The 18,845-nt window shown below is 35.6% G+C and overlaps 1 protein-coding gene across 6 annotated transcripts in view; it reads right to left on the minus strand.

Annotated features, from left to right (window-relative positions):
- Positions 1-18,845, minus strand: part of LOC123566586 (sodium-dependent proline transporter-like) — a 64,272-nt gene that overhangs the window by 34,741 nt on the left and 10,686 nt on the right. For all 6 annotated transcript variants that reach the window (XM_045360834.2, XM_045360835.2, XM_045360838.2 and 3 more), the window contains exons 2-6: positions 15,648-15,816; positions 6,093-6,225; positions 5,716-5,847; positions 4,715-4,858; positions 424-607 (exon numbers count right to left, since the gene is read on the minus strand). In XM_045360834.2, coding sequence (XP_045216769.2) covers positions 424-607; positions 4,715-4,858; positions 5,716-5,847; positions 6,093-6,225; positions 15,648-15,770 — 716 coding nt within the window. In that variant the 5' untranslated portion in view covers positions 15,771-15,816. The remainder of the gene's footprint in view (positions 1-423; positions 608-4,714; positions 4,859-5,715; positions 5,848-6,092; positions 6,226-15,647; positions 15,817-18,845) is intronic.

Consider the following 18,845-nt stretch of genomic DNA (forward strand, 5'->3'; position numbering starts at 1 on the left):
ACGTTGTCTCAGTGTAGGGAACATTTGTTCCAAGTTTCTTTGAAATCCTTCAAGCAGTTCAAGAGTTACAGAGCGGACACGAAACACACCCATATGACCTTTGACCCCTAAGTGTGACCTTGACCTTAAAGCTGGTCATCCAAAACAAGTGCTCTGCACGTCGTCTCGGTGTGGTGAACATTTGTGTCAAGTTTCTTTGAAATCCTTCAAGAAGTTCAAGAGTTACAGAGCGGACACAAATTGCTAACGGACAGACGGACAGACAGACAGACAGACAGACAGACGGACACCGGGGTCATAACATAATACGTCCCTTCGGGCGTATAAAAAAAGACCATACACGCCCAATTAAGGGCATGGTGTATGACAAATATTTGGAAGAATGAACAAAATAGAGTATTTGTTAGTATAAACAAGACTTACTCGAAATACTCTTCAGATGGTAATTTTCTTTCTATGCCATTTTCTTTAGCCAATGCGAGATCGTAAATCATCGCTATTTTCTCAGTTGTTCTGTTGTAACATACACCTGTCGTTCTATTAATAAGCAAATTATCATCCTGGCACTCTTGGGCGCTTTCAGCTTTCTTGATATAGTCCAAACACACTGAGGAAGTAAAAGAAGCATGCTTTAATGATTCAGTCTGGCTGAGAAATGATAATTCTATAATACCTAATTCTAGAATTTCGAAAATATAACAACTACATCAGCGATTTTAAGCAAGTGCTGTCAATAAGACATCGCACCGCACACAGGATCGTAATTTATATTAAATTTCAAGCAGGAGTTACCTAACTTGGTTATGTGAGTGCTTTCCCTATATTAGAGATGGTATCTACCCAAATAAATCAAAGGGGGACAACTCTGAATTGACCAATAAACTGAAGCCAACATTAAATATTGATCAAAAGTGACAGAAAAATCAGATAGGTCCTTGTACAAACAACTTATCAGGCAGACAGAATATGACCTACATTTGTTAAATCCCTTTTATTCAATATACAATATGCACGCTTTTCTCAAGACTTACACTGACAGTTATTTTGTAAGTTGTAGTGAGGCCCTGATCGAAAGTTTAGTAATGCATGAAGATTATATAGAATAATGCATACATTCCTTTGAAGAAAATTAACGACATTAAGAAACGTTATTAAGTTTTGATCTTTTAGCCAAAGTTATTTATCTATTGTTCTCAATGGTGATACATTGGTTTACACAACATTTATATATCAAAATGTAAAATGTATATATCCAACAATGAGAAATAACAAAAAAGTTAAATTGGTAACACAAAAAATCATTGTCGTCAAATATAATTACATTGTTTTAAGGTAGTGGTTGTAATTACTACATGTTAAGGTAGCTGATAGGTAATGACTCTATGTAATGCATTTTAAGCAATTCTCATTTTAAACATTCTCTGGAGGGAACTAGCACGACCATTTGCTTTCCTTGAAAAACGAATAAATGCTGAAAAAGCATATGGAGATTACTCCATTTGATGATTTTCGTTACAGGTCAACTACCCTAACCAAACTACAAGGTGTTTTATTTATTGTTGAAAACAAAGTAATCAGATAATTTCAGATATCAACATTAATTTAAAACTTATACTGTTTACACAACTTGAAAAAAGGTTTTTGTTGGGGCCTCTCATTTACAAATATATCAACAATTATCACCTGAATTGAGCGCATTCATGAGTGGAAAATATTGATAGTAAAATGGTGTAGGGGTTTGTTTACAATAAAAAATCTTTAATAACTTCTTTAAGGTGCATTTTTGGTATGGTTTGGTAAGCTTATAATAAAGAGCATGTCATTCTCTTTCACTCAGAATTTTTTCAAGCGTTTTAGACTCTTGGCTAGTCTTGGAATTTGACTTTATTAAAAGACAAAAGGAAGTTCAGTATAGGCTCTTTCAAAATGTTTAAAGTAGAGTAAACTTACATTATACTCTATTGAATATATTTAGCTGTGGAAGCTTTTGATATAGACTATAATTGGGGAAGTCCTAAAATCTTTGTAAAACGGTCAATACAAGAGTTGTCCATTTTGCTTCAGATATTTTGAGAAAGTCATTTTTTAAGATATCAAATATTTCTATTTTTGACATGGAGAAGAGGAAAACCATAAATATATCTAGAAAATTGGTGCACTTAGCTATCATTTCACTCTGAAAAAAAACCCTGTTAAGATGAATTTGAATTTTTTAGGTACCATCTCTACCTATATTTGTGAAGCTTCAATCTAATATTCTGTATCTGTTAATTATTTTCTGTTAGCTGCATCAAAACTTTTAAGTAAAACAAGAGTTGTAGGAGGACAGCACCGCTAGAATATCATCTATATATAGGTCAGTTGTAGGTCTTGCCACAAGAACTGTTGAGTGTGAGTATGAACTAAATCAGGTCATTAATGTGGGATGTGTGCGATCTGGTTCGTACGGAAAGACAAACGGACAGTTCAATTGCTATATGCCCGGGGCATAAAAACGACCCTTTTTTGAAACAAGAGGACCATGATGGTCCTGAATCGCTCACCTGTCCCAACATGACCCAGTTTTGAACTGAGTATGACGTCATTTTATTCTATTATTTGACATAGTGACCCAGTTTTTGACCTCATTTGAACCTGACCTAGATATCATCAAGGTGAACATTCTGACCAACTTTCATACAGATCCCATGAAAAATATGGCCTCTAGAGAGGTCACAAGGTTTTTTCATTATTTGACCTACTGACCTAGTTATTGATGGCACGTGACCCAGTTTCAAACTTGACCTAGATATCATCAAGATGAACATTCTGACCAATTTTCATGAAGATCCATTCAAAAGTATAGCCTCCAGAGAGGTCACAAGGTTTTTCTTTTTTTAGACCTAATGACCTAGTTTTTGACCGCAGCTAACCCAGTTTCGAACTTGACCTAGATATCATCAAGATGAACATTCAGACCAACATTCATACAGATCCCATGAAAAATATGGCCTCTAGAGAGGTCACAAGGTTTTTCTATTATTTGACCTACTGACCTAGTTTTTGATGGCACGTGACCCAGTTTCGAACTCGACCTAGATATCATCAAGATGAACATTTTGACTAATCTTCATACAGATCCCATGAAAAATATGGCCTCTAGAGTGGTCACAAGGTTTTTTTATTATTTGACCTAATGACCTAGTTATTGATGGCACGTGACCCAGTTTCAAACTTGACCTAGATATCATCAAGATGAACATTCAGACCAACTTTCATACAGATGCAATGAAAAATATGGCCTCTAGAGAGGTCACAAGGTTTTTTTATTATTTGACCTACTGACCTAGTTTTTGACGGCACGTAATCCAGTTTCAAACTCGACCTAGATATTATCAAGATGAACATTCTGACCAATTTTCATGAAGATCTTGTGAAAAATATGGCCGCTAGAGAGGTCACAAGGTTTTTCTAATTTTAGACCTACTGACCTAGTTTTTGACCGCAGTTGACCCAGTTTCGAACTTGACCTAGATATCATAAAGATAAACATTCTGACCAACTTTCATAAAGATCCCATGAAAAATGTGACCTCTAGAGCGGTCACAAGCAAAAGTTTACGCACGGACGCACGCACGGACGACGGACGACGGACGCTGCGCGATCACAAAAGCTCACACTGTCACTTTGTGACATGTGAGCTAAAAAGTGCATGCTATATACTGCTTCATTTGAAGGGAAAAGGTAACTGATATGTAATATCTGAGTAAACGTTTGCTATGTGCTATGGAAAAGACAGGGGAAAACCCTATTGACCTTTGACCTCTGAGTGTGACCTTGACTTTTGAGCTAGGGGTCTTGGTGTTGTTATTGACAGGTTGTTTCATTCTGGGAAACATTTGTGCCAAAAATATTGAGATCCCTTTCTGGATGGCAGAGTTATGGCCTGCACACAAAAAAGACCCTATTGAACTTTGACATCCAAGTGTGACCTTGACCTTTGAGTTAGGGTGTTACGCATGACACGTTGTCGCATAATCGGATACATTTGTGCCAAATAATATTAAACTCCCTTCAAAGATGACAGTCTTATGACCCGAACAGGAAAAAACACTATTGACATTTGACCTCTGAGTGTGACCTTGACCATTGGGCTAGGGTTACGCATGACACTTTGTAGCATTATGAGAAACATGTGTGCCAAGTAATGTTAAAATCTCTTCTTTAAGGAAGAAGATGGTCCGGACAGGAAGAAAACCACTTCTGACCTTGATCTCCAAGTGTGACAATGACCTTTTGGCTAGGGTTGTGGGTACTGCATATAACCGTTGTCAGACTATGGCGAATATTTGTCTACAGTAATATTTAAATCTTTTGATGGATGACAGAGTTACAGAAAAAAGCCCTGTTGACCTTTGACTTCCAAGTGTGACCTTGACTTTTGATCCAGTCTTGCACATGACACATTGTCTTATTATGGGGAGCATTTCTCCCAAGTAAGAATAAAATCTCTTGATGAATGACAAAATTACAGGCCGACACAAATTTGGGACGAAGAGCTAACGAACGGACTGACAAACGGACGCTGCAATCTCTATACGCCGCCCCAAGGGCATAAAAACTGCATATTTTTTTTTTCGGAAACTGGAAGTACTACAGAAAAGATGGTACGATGTTTACGTCGTCAATGAATGCATTCTATAGCTATTATCTTTATTAAATATTGTGTACTTACTATCAGTGGCCCAGTCGCGGTCACATTTCTCCCAGGGAAGTTCACTGGTGAATGAAGCGAACAGATAGTACAGTGACCACCCGATAATCATGTTGTAGTAGATTGCAACCATGGCTGACACGGCCACCATACCAACACCAACACCTGAGTAAAATTGATTAACTAAACGATGTATTCAGAAGTAATAAGAGTATTTCTAATTTTGTACGTACTGATATGCTTCTTGGTGACTTGATATCTTAAGATCTTAAAACATATTTTGGTTTCACTAAAATATTAATTTTCACTGAAATGTTAATTTCCATTTACATGTACAATATATAGGGCGATAGACAAATGGACGGATGAATTAGATACACTGATGGCACCTCTCAGTCATCTTACGCTATTGCTCTTAGAGTGTGTATTCACGTTTGTTTTTTTTTAACATTTTTTTTCATATAAACGACGACGATTGTCTACTTTCAGCAAAGAAACAGAATGTCCAATTTAATAATGCTGTCTCAACGGAATATCACGTAAGCCATAGACACGGGACATTATGCCCCATCCAGTCACGTTATACTGACACCGGACGAACTAGTAACAGAAATATCCTCTTAATACTGAGACCAAGTGAGGAAGCTTATTGTAGCATTTTCATCTCTTGGTATACAGAGGCAAGGGAGCTAGCCCATGAATTCTTGCAGCCCGAGCGGGCGCTCTATCACAACACTAGCGAAATAGTATTGATACGCTAAAATGGTTGTCTATATTCTTCACACATAAGATACTTCTAACACACATATCTTCTCTGCACACATTAAGAAGCAGTTAACCAGTTTTTGCACTGTGCTGTTCGGTGTAACAGATAAGAAACGCATTGCAGCTTACTTATTTTATCTTATACTAATTTGTTTTAGCTCGATTGTGATGGAAGCTTCATGCTTATGCAGCTTATTTGCTATCCTCGTAAGTTTACCAACAAAAAAGATAACAGATAAAAAAAACGGATCTCTTACCTTGGAAGAGTGGGGCGTATTTCCAGCATGTAAGAGGACCGCTGCTCGAGAACTGACCCAGTGACAGCTCTAAGAAGAAGATTGGCATGCCTACAAACGCCAACATGATCACATAGGGAATGAAGAATGCACCTGAAAAAAATAGATAGGTACAGAATGTATCTTACTGTATATACAATAAAATTGGTAAGGACTTTATTAAATGTGTCGCATACATTACCAGTATGGTTACTTTCATTGTATTTTCTATAACGGATGCTTCATCAAATAAAACAAAGACCTATGATTTAAGATTGGTAAGGTTGATGATAATACAATACAAAGAATTCGAAATGCTGCCTTTGTCACTTACGAAAAAAAAAAGCTAAATGACATACCACCGCCATTCTTGTAGCAGAGATAGGGGAAACGCCAAACGTTACCCAAGCCGACAGCGTAACCGAGGCAACTGAGAAAGAAATCAAATCTTCCAGACCAGTTTCCTCTTTCTTCATTCTCATCTTCCAAACCCTGAAATTTGTAAAATGAAATACGTACAAACCTGGTTATGGCGGCAAAAATTGGGATTATACTTTTAACTGTCTATTAAGTGGAACCTCAATATTTGATTTTGATGACGAGCGGTAGCCCGTGTGATCACATAGATAGAAAGCGCAGGGGGTGAGTGGTGTGTGATAAAAGACATACTAACTGCGATAAATCGGCTCGTGTGTCAACTCCAGTGAATATACCTATCCCAATACAGCTATGTATTTTCCCTTACATTACATAACTTCACTATTATTTAAAATGCGCAGAGATTCAAATATTGCGCAAACAAAATGAACGGGAAGACTTTACCAGTTGAGTTTGCATAGACCTATGTTGTAAGATAAAGATCTATCCAGCCCATCACAATGTTTGCTGGGTAGGCTGCTTCACAGTTACTGATCATTAATATCTAACTTAAAGGCAAAAAAAAAAAACCCTCAAAAGCTTTTTACATGGTCAGGGTCATTAGTTTCACTCCTAAATTTCCAGTCGTGGACGCCTAACCTAAAACTGCAGAGAGCTAGGCAAAATTTCTGGAACAAAATGTGTATTTCCATGTCCACAGCTGCGACTTTTCTGTCTATTTTCAATTTTGTTTTGTGCATGGACTTGCAAAAGTATTTAATAGGCCGCAAGCTCCGCTTTTCTATAATATTATAGCTACGAACTTCCACCCGCAGACATTATCGCACCATATCACCCGCTGCTTATGTTGAAATGGAAATTCTTTTAAAGAATTTAAAAGAAACTAGTTGGTTACAAGTTTTTTTTGTGGGTTTTTTTTTTGTTGTTGTCGATATTTTTCAAATATTATCGGCTTTTACATAAGTTTTTATATCTATCAAAAGCTATACATAGCTTAAGTTTGTAATGTTATACGATAATACATAAATATTGATTTGATCTGATTCAAAGTAAATTGAGTAACATTGCATGACGGTAGGATATTATGTCGGTGCGTTTGCACTCTTTGGTGCAGGTGCGTAGCCAAAACAATCTGGCGCATGCATGTTTCACTATCTCCCTAAACAAACACAGACTGGTTCACGAGTTAGACGAAATGCCCGTGTAAAGGCTGAGTTTCAGTTCAGGTATTTGATATAGAAGGCCTATGGAAGGCCGGTGCGCCATGCTAATTGCCAAATGCTAAATGACAATTACTTAGTGCTTAACGTGAATTATTTAATGCTAAGTACCAAATGCTATATCCCATACACTTAGTGCTAAATGCCAAATGCTAAATGCCAAATAGCTAGTGCTTATTGCCAAATAATAAGTGTTAATCGTCAAATCATTGAACTTCGTGATTTAATAACCTGTATTTAACAATAAATGTAGATTTTAATTATTTCAAAACATATAATGTTCTACCAGTCTGAACCGGTGAGGGGAACACGAACTCTAATATGTTAAAAAAACGTTTTTAACAGAGACAAAGTTATGTAATGAGGACCAGTTCTTTCTAAAGGAACCATTCAAGCAGTGATTATTATTTATTTGAATAAGCGTTTAGCACTTAGCAATGAGCATTTAGCATATATTGCTTCGCATGTTACAGTTAATAATTATCATTTATCGTTTTGTACCTTAATTTTTGTCCCCTAAAATAACGCCCCTTTTCAACACTTGTAATATTTCTACAGCTGTAACTTATAGGCATGTTTACAGCTGTAACATTTTATTTTTTTAATTTCAACAGCTTTGATTATAAGGGTTGGTTTTTTTACAGCTGTATCTAATTTTCATAATTCGAACTGTTTTACAGCTGTAAAATGAAATCTACAACTTTAAAATCATTACTGTCATATAAAATCTACAGGTGTAAATTCGAAATAATCACGACTGTAATTTTGAACAAAAATACATGTGTATTTCAGCTGTAACGTTTCGTGCAGGACTGGCCTTCCATAATTTCGTTCAAGAAATGACAGTAATAAGAAATTTTATCCTGTACATGTATGTATCCTATTAGTTTTTATGCTCTATATAAATCAGCTACTGGGCCGCCCGTGAAACTCTTATTCGGATTAGTTTAATTAGGATATACATAATACAGAATATTGAATGATGCATAATTAGTTCAGCGTAATAAAGGACAGATCCGCAAGTAAAACTACTATCATAAATCTGGCCTACAGTAAAGAGAAACTGCAAAACTTTTGAACAGTTATATATTGTATCAAAACATTATGTATTAAGAGGAATACTTCTTTTGAAATGAAATATTTAATCCCTTTCAATCCTGTTTTGTCCGTCTCATACCTAAATACAAACATCATTACTTATTATTCAAGCATAAAGTTCAACAAAAGGTCGCATACCATCAAATATGTAGGTTTTTGACTTTCACGGTAGAAACACGTAGACATTTGTACGAAATAACGCAAAACAAGACGCCTATTTTAACTATTGTTAAATTTCACAGACCAGTTTAGCTAAATATGTTTTTGTATGTTAATGAATCGTTACTTTCAAATACAATCTTGATACCTTGCAAACCAAAAATAAATACGACTCGTAATTTGTACAGATGGTAAAGATAAACCAAATTTTACGTGACAGCCTTAGGCGAGTTCAACTTATTTATCTTAATTGAGTATTATTTTAAGTTTGTTAACTGATGCGTAGCGAAATTGTCAAGTGTAGGCGGCTGAAAACTATATATCTTTTAAGATATGACTAAATTCGTATCCGAATACTTGCACGATGGGGCCGAAAGAACTGGTATTATCTCGCTGTTGTTGTTGTTATGTGTTTTTTTTTTTTCGTTTGCAAAAATATTACCGCTGAACCTCGTTGCCAGTTACTCAGGCTGGCCACATTACCCGACATGGGGCTTACAATAAGCCCAAACGAGCCGCTGCTACCAGATCAGATTTATTTCATGAATAAAAGTGGAAACTTTATTTTGTTCCAAAAAAACAACTAAATTATGATTCCAGAAAGTCTTGAGTAGTTCGTTTTAAATGTAATTACCCAGTTTTAAAGAAAAAGGATGAAAACCACAATCTCAGGTTTTTGGGTACACTTCACCGTTTCAGAAAGAAATGAGTAAAACACATACTTTATCCGACATAGCTTTCAACCCCAATAACTTAGTTTAGAACCTGACATAGAAAAGCAAATGTTCTGATCAGGCTGTAGAAAATATGGTTTATTGAGAATGTTTTAACAATGTAAACTAGAACTGTCACAGGAGTGACTCATACCCCCACCATACGGTCTTGTCACAGAAGAATGGCAACCATAAGAAATCTTAAAAATACTTAGTCTTTGGAGTACTTCATCCTGGGCTTCCACATGTAAGTAATACTAGTATAATACTAGTATAGTAATACTAGTAAATATATTAAATCTCTAATATTATAGATACACTAAAAGTGAATACAAAAAAGTGTCTTACCGACCCATGTTACCACAGAAAAATGTATTTACTTTTTACATAGGACTTATAATAAAAAAGTTAGAAAAATACCTAAAATATTGAAAATCTAAAAATAGGATTTCTAAAAATAGACTAATTCCTGGAATTTAAGGTGAAGAAACTCCATACAAAAGTTAAAAAAAGGTTACTTCCCTTTGGCTCTAAGCCAATCAGAATGAGATATAGTGAAAATACATCAAAATTAACCTTAAATTCTAGGTAAAAGGGGGACACAATTCAAGAAAAATTAGTGTCAGAGTTATGCACCTTGTGTCACATGATGTGGGTGATGAGGTGGAACATCTATTTTAAGTCTGAATCAAATCCATTCAGTAGTAACTGAGATATAGTGAAAATACATAAAAATTAACCTTAAATTCTAAGTAAAAAGGGGCATAATTCATGAAAAATTGGTGTCAGAGTTATGCACCTTGTGTCACATGATGTGGGTGATGAGGTGGAACATCTATTTTAAGTCTGAATCAAATCCGTTTTGTAATAACTGAGATATAGTGAAAATACATCAAAATCAACCTTAAATTTAAAGTAAAAGGGGACATAATTCATAAAAAATTTATGTCAGAGTTAAGCACCTTATGTCACATGATGTAGGTGGTGTGGTGGAACAACTATTTTAAGTTTGAATCAAATCCATTTAGTAATAACTGAGATATAGTGAAAATACAACAAAATTAACCTTAAATTCTAAGTAAAAGGGGACATAATTCATGAAAACTTGGTGTCAGAGTTATGCACCTTGTGTCACATGATGTGGGCACATGATGTGGGTTATGAGGTGGAACATCTATTTTAAGTTTGAATCAAATCCATTCAGTAGTAACTGAGATATAGTGAAAATACATCAAAAATCAACCTTAAATTCTAAGTAAAAAGGGGCATAATTCATAAAAAAATTGGTGTCAGAGTTATGCACCTTATGTCACATGATGTGGGTGATGAGGTGGAACATCTATTTTAAGTTTGAATCAAATCCATTTAGTAATAACTGAGATAGAGTGAAAATACAGCAAAATTAACCCTAAATTCTAAGTAAAAGGGGACATAATTCATGAAAACTTGGTGTCAAGAGTTATGCACCTTGTGTCACATGATGTGGGTGATAAGGTGGAACATGTATTTTAAGTTTGAATCAAATCCATTTGGTAATAACTGAGATAATAGATTTCGGGACGCGACGGGACGGGACGGGACGGGACAGGACGGGACGCGACGGGACGCGACAAAACTGACTCCTATATACTCCCCTCAAACATGTTTGGTGGGGGTATAAATAGGACCGAATCTGGCTGATTACAAGAATGACGAACATACGAGCGACAACGGACAGAGTGATCACAACTGCTCATAATTGACCACTTTGTGCTTAGCTGGCCTAAAACAGAAAAAATACACTTCAGTCACCAAGAAACGAAATACAAATAGTAAAAGAAAATTGTACAGAAACAAATAATTTGTCACTGCGAATAAACAGCCTATCGAAGGAGACAGGTGTGGGATTATGATTTTCAAGTTTACACTTACTAGTACAATTGATTTTTAATAATTTTTTGAAATAAGTAAATTTGATCGATGCAATATATAGCCAGGCGTTTAATGTTGAATAATTGCTTTAAATAGATCGATCCGTGCACGCCGCTGATTTTACAGATATAAATTATTTAATGTGGGGAACTTAAGTATTTGCTTTTAAAGGTGATACATGTTTGAACAGTTGTAGCTCGTTATTATCAAATATACCATCGTTTTTCGTTTAAGTACACAAGTGTTCAGTTACATTTTTATCCCATTATTGAAATGTTTGGGGGATATTTTACCGAAAAGAGGCATTAAAGACACTGACCGATACGCCACACTGGTTTAACATTAATTGCTCTCAAACTATTACATTTCATTAATGGGTACCCGTAAAAATATCTAACAAACACATAATATACAACTGATAATAAAGCTTCGCACACCAGCACTGTCAACATCAGCTGTCGGTAAATGTTGCAGCAGTAAAAGTAACACTTTGTTGACACTGGACTCTGTTACACAGCTACTGTCAGCATCAGCTGTCTATAGAAGTTACACTCGGTAAAAGTTACACTTTGTTTACACCGGTCTTTATTATACAGCTACTATCAGCATCAGCTTCCACTAGTAGTACTTAGTATCTTAAGACGGAAAGCCATAGCTTGCTGTAAATCGTTATGGAGATCACCCCAAATCAGAAGGTTTGTAGTGGGGATTCAGATTCATGACATAAGCTGTTTCCATCGGCGATGAAAACACTATAGTATATCGCATTATCATCATCGTACTATCGTATTATAGCGTTTTCGTTCTTGTAGTATTGCATTATTATCATTCATTGTAGTATCGCGTTTTCGTTATCGTAGTTTTGTGATTTTGCGTTTTCATCATTGTACTATCGAGTATCGCGTTTCAGACCATATGGTATCAACACATTCAAAGGCGATGGTCCTAGCGGAATTCCGTAGGAAAAAGGTAATATATGCATATAAAAAGATTTAGCTGCATATGAATATGTCCAAAGACATTTAAAACTGAATGGTTATTTAACAGTCCCATTTTTACAGACAATTTCAGTACAATCCACATTACATTTGCCAATGAGTCTGGTAGAGAATAACATTTTTGTGCCAATTGAATGCTGTTGAAATTGTTAATGTTTTAAGTTAACTGATATGGATTATATGACCCTTACATGACTTATCAGCTGCTCCAATTTCCATCCAGATCTTAGGTTGGAAAATAAGAAGTAAATTACAATTTATAACAAGAGCTGTCCGTAAGACAGCGTGCTCCACTATTCGGCGATTTGACAGTAAAATGAATATAAGTCTCAATAAATAAGCAGCCCGCCCGCTTAGCTCAGTAGGTAGAGCGTCGGTCTACGAATCGCGGGGTCGTGAGTTCGATCCTCGGGCGGGGCGTATGTTCTCCGTGACTATTTGATAAACGACATTGTGTCTGAAATCATTAGTCCTCCACCTCTGATTCATGTGGGGAAGTTGGCATTTACTTGCGGAGAACAGGTTTGTACTGGTACAGAATCCAGGAACACTGGTTAGGTTAACTGCCCGCCGTTATATGACTGAAATACTGTTGAAAAAACGGCGTTAAACCCAAAACAAACAAACAAACAATAAATAAGCCTCTACCTAAAAAGGAGAAAATACACTAAGATATAAAAAGACCCTACTACTCATAGGGGTTAAAGGTCAAGTATGGAAGGGGTACTGATGATGATGGTAAAGATGTATTTTGAGTTTCAAGTCATTATCTTATATAGTACCAAAGTTATGCCCAGAAAATGTAGTTTGTCAAAAAAAATAAGTATGAAAGGGGCATAGTTTGGTCAAAAATGCAAATCAAGAGTTATTGGGATTGTTACCACACATGCAGATGATGATGATAAAGAAACATTTTAAGTTTCAAGTCATTATCTTATACTGTACTAAAGTTATATCCAGAAAGCAAAGATTGCCAAAAAACTAAGTATGAAAGAGGCATAATTCTGTCAAAATACAATTAGAGTTATGGGGATTGTAACCACACATGAAGATGATGATTATAAAGAAATATATCTAATTTCAAGTCATTATCTGTTAAAGTACCAAAGATCTGTCTATAAACGAAGCTTTCGAAAAAATTAACATGAAAATAATTCCAGGTATAACACCTTGGTGACCTTGACCTTGGGTATAATGGGCCCAGCCCCTGCACATATTTTGTTTGTATGCTGGACAATATCTATTTGAAGTTACAGTAAGATATAAGCAATAGTAACAAAGATATGACAGAAAAACAAGGGTTGCCGAAAAACTTTAACCTTAGAAATAACCCAGGTATAACACCTTGGTGACCATGACCTTGAATATAATGGACCCAGTCCCCGTATATAATTTGTTTGTATGCTGGACAATGCTTATGTGAAGTAACAGTAAGATACAAGCAATAGTAACAAAGATATGACAGAAAAACAAAGGTTGCCGGAAATCTTTAACCTTTAATAACCTAAGTATAACACCTTGGTGACCTTGACCTTGGGAATAATGAGCCCAGACCCTGTACATACTTTGTTTGTATGCTGAACAATGTTTATGTGAAGTAACAGTAAGATTCAAACAATAGTTACAAAGATACGACAGAAAAACAAAGGTTGCCGGAAATCTTCAACCTTAAAAATAACCCAAGTATAACACATTGGTGACCTTGACCTGAGGTATAATGGGCCTAGCCCCTGTACATACTTTGTTTGTATGCTGGACAATGTTTTTTTGAAGTTACAGTAAGATATAAGCAATAGTAACAAAGATATGACAGAAAAACAAAGGTTGCCGGAAAACTTCAACCTTAACAAGGAGCTGCGTTCAATAAACGCTTGATGCCCCCGGTGGCATCCTTGTCGATACAAAGCAACCTAAGTCCAAAACGAGGTCAAGTTCAAAGTCAAGGTCAAACTGAGGTCAGGTGATGTCTGAAGATGAGGAATGGTCACAGGTTACATCTGCATTAGTATCAAATCATTCTAGGACGAACGGACGGACGGACGCACAGACGAACGAACGAACGAAGGACAATCACTATATGCCTCCCCCATCAGTAGATGCCGGGGGCATAAAAATAACCTTAGTATAACACCTTGGTGACCTTGACCTTGGGAATAATGGGCCCATTCCCTGCAATACTTTTACTGTCAAATCGCCGAATAGTGGAGCCCGCAGTCTTACGGACAGGTCTTGTTATAAATGACAGAAAAACAAAGGTTGCCGAAAAACTTTTACCAAGAAACGCTGACGCCGACGCCGAGGCGAGTAGAATGGCCTCCTATTCTCCGAATAGTGGAGCTAAAAATGATTCGGCCTTTGTTAGTCCGCAGCTATCGGTAAAAGTATTTTACTTCAAATGTTACAATCAAGCTTTTTGGTAGACGCTCAAAATTATTTATATAAATTGTTTGTACTTCTCATCACAAAATTGTTGCAGTCCATTAAATAACTATAAACGATCGTTGATGGAACAGATTGTATATTTGTCATACGGAATATATCAAAGCAAGTATTTACAGGTATACTTAAGGATCGTTTATGCCATAGTTAATTGCATCAGCATACTTCAAAAATAGTATTCAGATTTTAATTAATGCAATATATATGAAGGATTCAGATTTCGAGTTAAATTTTTGCCCATATTTTACATAAAATCCTACGCAATATAGATCACTAGTGTGTGAAGATAACAGCATTATAACAACATTTCCCCGGCGCTCAAAGTGAGTTGCAACAACAACAAACCATTTTGAGAAACAACGTTCAATAACAAGTCACTTTAGGCATAAGCACACTAAATAATTGGGTCTTCTTTATCCTATGTCAATTTGAGAAACTTCCAGTTGCTGCAGCACAAAGCAGGACTCATTCTAAATTCTGTAACTTTCATTTTCTTGTAGAATATTTTCAGTGCTGATGTAAAAATCAGATCACGCTTGAAACAAGAAAATTATTTTCAACCAAACAACACACAATGTGACAATAGTTTAAACAGGAGTCTCAAATTGCAGAGTTCCACATATACTATACTGGCGCTAGAGAGCGTAAGGCGTGTTGCACATTTCATTAACTCTCATAAATAGACACAATCAAACAGAGTCTGACTTCGGTTTGCTTAGTTGCGTTGTCTGCTTTCAACACCTAAAGGCAGCATTTATTTATAAATGCAGTCGGTAAATTACAAAGGAAATATCAACTGCGTCAGTGACCTGGTGTTTTTATAATTAAATCATAGAATGCATTGTTTCATAAAACATTAACAAAAATAACCCTTGTCTTCTGCTCATACACATACTGCATTGGTATTGTGATGCATGTCTGCAGGCATAACCTTAACTCAGATGACCTTTTCATTGTATTGCCTACTCGATATATTAAACGAACAAAAAATAACTTACAGTGAAAATATGCTTCTTTTGTTTCTTTTGTAGTGCATCAATAATGGCGTTGTTTTGAGCCTCGATATGTGACAAACGATCTTCTATCGTGCGATCATCTCTAGTATGGTTCTGGACTGCCATTCTGTGTTCAAACGGAAGCTGCCAACCTTCCAGTCACTCTGGTTTACTGAAAGAAAATGACAAGGACGTAGTGTTTTGTTACATGATGAAAAAGTCTTCATAGTTTTGCAGCTGAAAGGACCTACGGACAAACAGACGAGCGGACATCTAAATAACACTATTTGTTCCGGTTTTAAAAACTTAAAAACGACTCTATTTTTGAAATTTTACAATGGAAAGTGCATTAATATTTGACTCAATTTAAAATGCGTCAGTCTATATACCTCCACCAAAGGGTAAATAATAGCACTTTGACAAAAGAAAATTACAACTTACCCAGGTGTCATGCCATGCAATTTGTATATCCATAAATAAATACACTTTTTACAGAATGGCAAAGCAAAATGACTTAAAAAAGGTGTGTTCCTATTTTGTGTCAACTTGATTTTTTATTATGGTGGAAATATTTCAACGAATGTATATTCGAACAGATTGGCAAAACTTTCACCATAATACAGAGATGAAAGACTAACCCAAAAGTTACAGACAGTTAAGAGCAAGAGATCTGAGTCTTGCACGAAATACGTTGTCTGTATTAAGTTTGTGCGATGTTTTCTTAGTATTCATCCAGAAAACATGGCTTTAAAATTAAGCCTGACCATGAACTATAAGCTAGTGGTGCTAGTCTTGCAGCTGACATCTGTCATATTATGGAGAAAGTTTTGCGAATTTATATGAATATACATCCATGCATGAAGACCTTACTGATCGACAAGAAACTAAGATAAAACATTTTGTGTGGCCTTGACCTTTAAGGAAGCTGCCTTGTACGGAACACATTATCTTGTTATGATGGTCATTTGGTCAAAGTTCTTTTTTTTTTTTAATTCGACTATACACGACACATTTCTCGGCCAACTGACCTGTTTTCAATCTCTTTTATTCATCAAAATACTAGAAGCACTATAGGGTAAGTTATTGATCAATCGATTGATTCATATGTTATTTACATTTTATCTGAATTGAACAGAAACGTTTTAATTATTCAGGAATAGACGACAAAAAACCTAAGAATATTCCACGCTCTGTATCTGAACGTTCCAGTACAACGCAGAACCGATCTATTTTAACATTGCGCTATGTCAGCAAGGAAGTTTCGTGAACTTAATTGCTGAAAGAAATTTAGTATTAAGATTACTAACAGTAGCTTTTTACTGGGCATAAAAAGGTCTCCACTTACTTGGGACTCTGTGTTGTTTTACGTTTCTTGTCCTATGGGATCATGGAGCCAATTCAATCTTTCTGTATAACTGAGTTCTGCTAAAGAGGGTGCCGTTGGGGGTGGGGGGGGGGGGGGCTGGGGGGGGGGGGGGGGGGTGCATGAGGGGTGTTGCAAGTTACATTATCTCTCATGGACAGAGTCAGTTAAAATATTGTCTTTTTGTATTATGTGCTTCCAATGGTGTTCCAGTAGATTTATGGCATCCCCGAGTGACGAGAACTAACATTTTCAATGTTAGGGTATATCAAAATTGCTTTCACTTTTTTTAAGTGACAATTTGAATACGTGTACATATCGTAGAAAGATCTGTCATCATTTAATAATACAGAGTTAGTGTTAGTTAAGAAAGTGCGAAAAACAAAATAATTATTAAGTGTAATAATCAAAACTCTACACACCTGCACGTAAAATATCAAGCATGGCTAAAAAGTAAAACTGCTCGTACTGACGAACGGACGAACAGCACATTAATATGAGCTATGTGCATTTTTTTCTTAATCATTCTCATCTAATACTAGTAATCATCGGTATAAAAAACTTTTTATGACTATAAATAAAGAACAGTATGTCCATAAAACAGCAGCATACATAAACAGGTACATGTGTACATAAATTTAAAATAAATTCATGTCAAATCCTAACTGTGTAAACAGTAGGAACAAGTTTTGTTTTGTTTGATCATGAAATTATAAAAACATATTCTAGAATGTTTACTTATGCTCTTACAGTCGCTTTTAAGTTTCATTTTACGGTCTTATTTCTTAAGTCAAGTTAGGAACACGTGCATATAGAAAACATATAAAAATGTACTTCAAACTTTAAGACGACTTTGTGCTATAGACAAGAAAACTGTAATGATAGGACCCAGTGAAAAACTGTCCACAATAAATGTACATTTTAGCTAACCCTAAATTATGCTTTCGTTTATATGTTTCTACTCAAATTTTGATGATTTTAATTACGTTCAAAAATTGTGCCCATTTAAAAGAATATCACATGAAATAAAAATAAACAGTTCGGGTAAAGGCAAGTACCTGCCGTTCGTAAATGTCATTTTATGTATATAGCAAGATATTTGTCAGACCAAAGAACAAAAAATTATTTTTATAGCTCTTTGGTCAGACGACAGCAACAAAACAAAACAAAACCATAAATACGTAAGGGCCAATAAATTTTGTTTTATTAAAAGTCAAATGAGATACATGTACTAGCTTACTTACAAAATCTTCATCAAAATTTTTCTCTGTTGAAAAAAAAGGATCAAAACTGTTTTTGTTTGTTTTGCGTTTTACACCATTTTCAGCAGTATTTCAGTTATGTAACAACAGGCAGTTAACATTAAATTTTTCCCTGGATTCTACACCAGCTCTAACCTATCCTCCAAAAGTAACAATCAATTTCTCGAGGACGGGTGATTTCAGACACAATGTCTGATAAATTGTTACGGGGAACGTACGCCTTGCCCTGGGATTGAACATCCAACCCCACTATCTGTATACCTAATGGTTTAATAAGGTAAAAGCAAATTTCGTATACGGTCGGGAGACTGCAACGGTAACTATAGAATTTTGTCCTCTGTTTCACCTGTATATTCTGTCCATAACGTTATACGCAGTGTGGAAAGAAAGGTATCCGCATAAAACATAAACCTTTGTGTATGTAACGGCAATAAAAACTTTGATATTGAAATATAATCTTGATGCCGATTATAATGGTGACATTTTATAGCTTTGCTGTTCAGGTAAGGGTAAAAAACGTTGGTCATGTTTTTGACCTATTGACCCTCTATTGCATATGATTTAATCCAGACATAC

Source organism: Mercenaria mercenaria, chromosome 8 (genome assembly GCF_021730395.1).
Source record: "Mercenaria mercenaria strain notata chromosome 8, MADL_Memer_1, whole genome shotgun sequence".
NCBI lineage: Eukaryota > Metazoa > Mollusca > Bivalvia > Venerida > Veneridae > Mercenaria > Mercenaria mercenaria.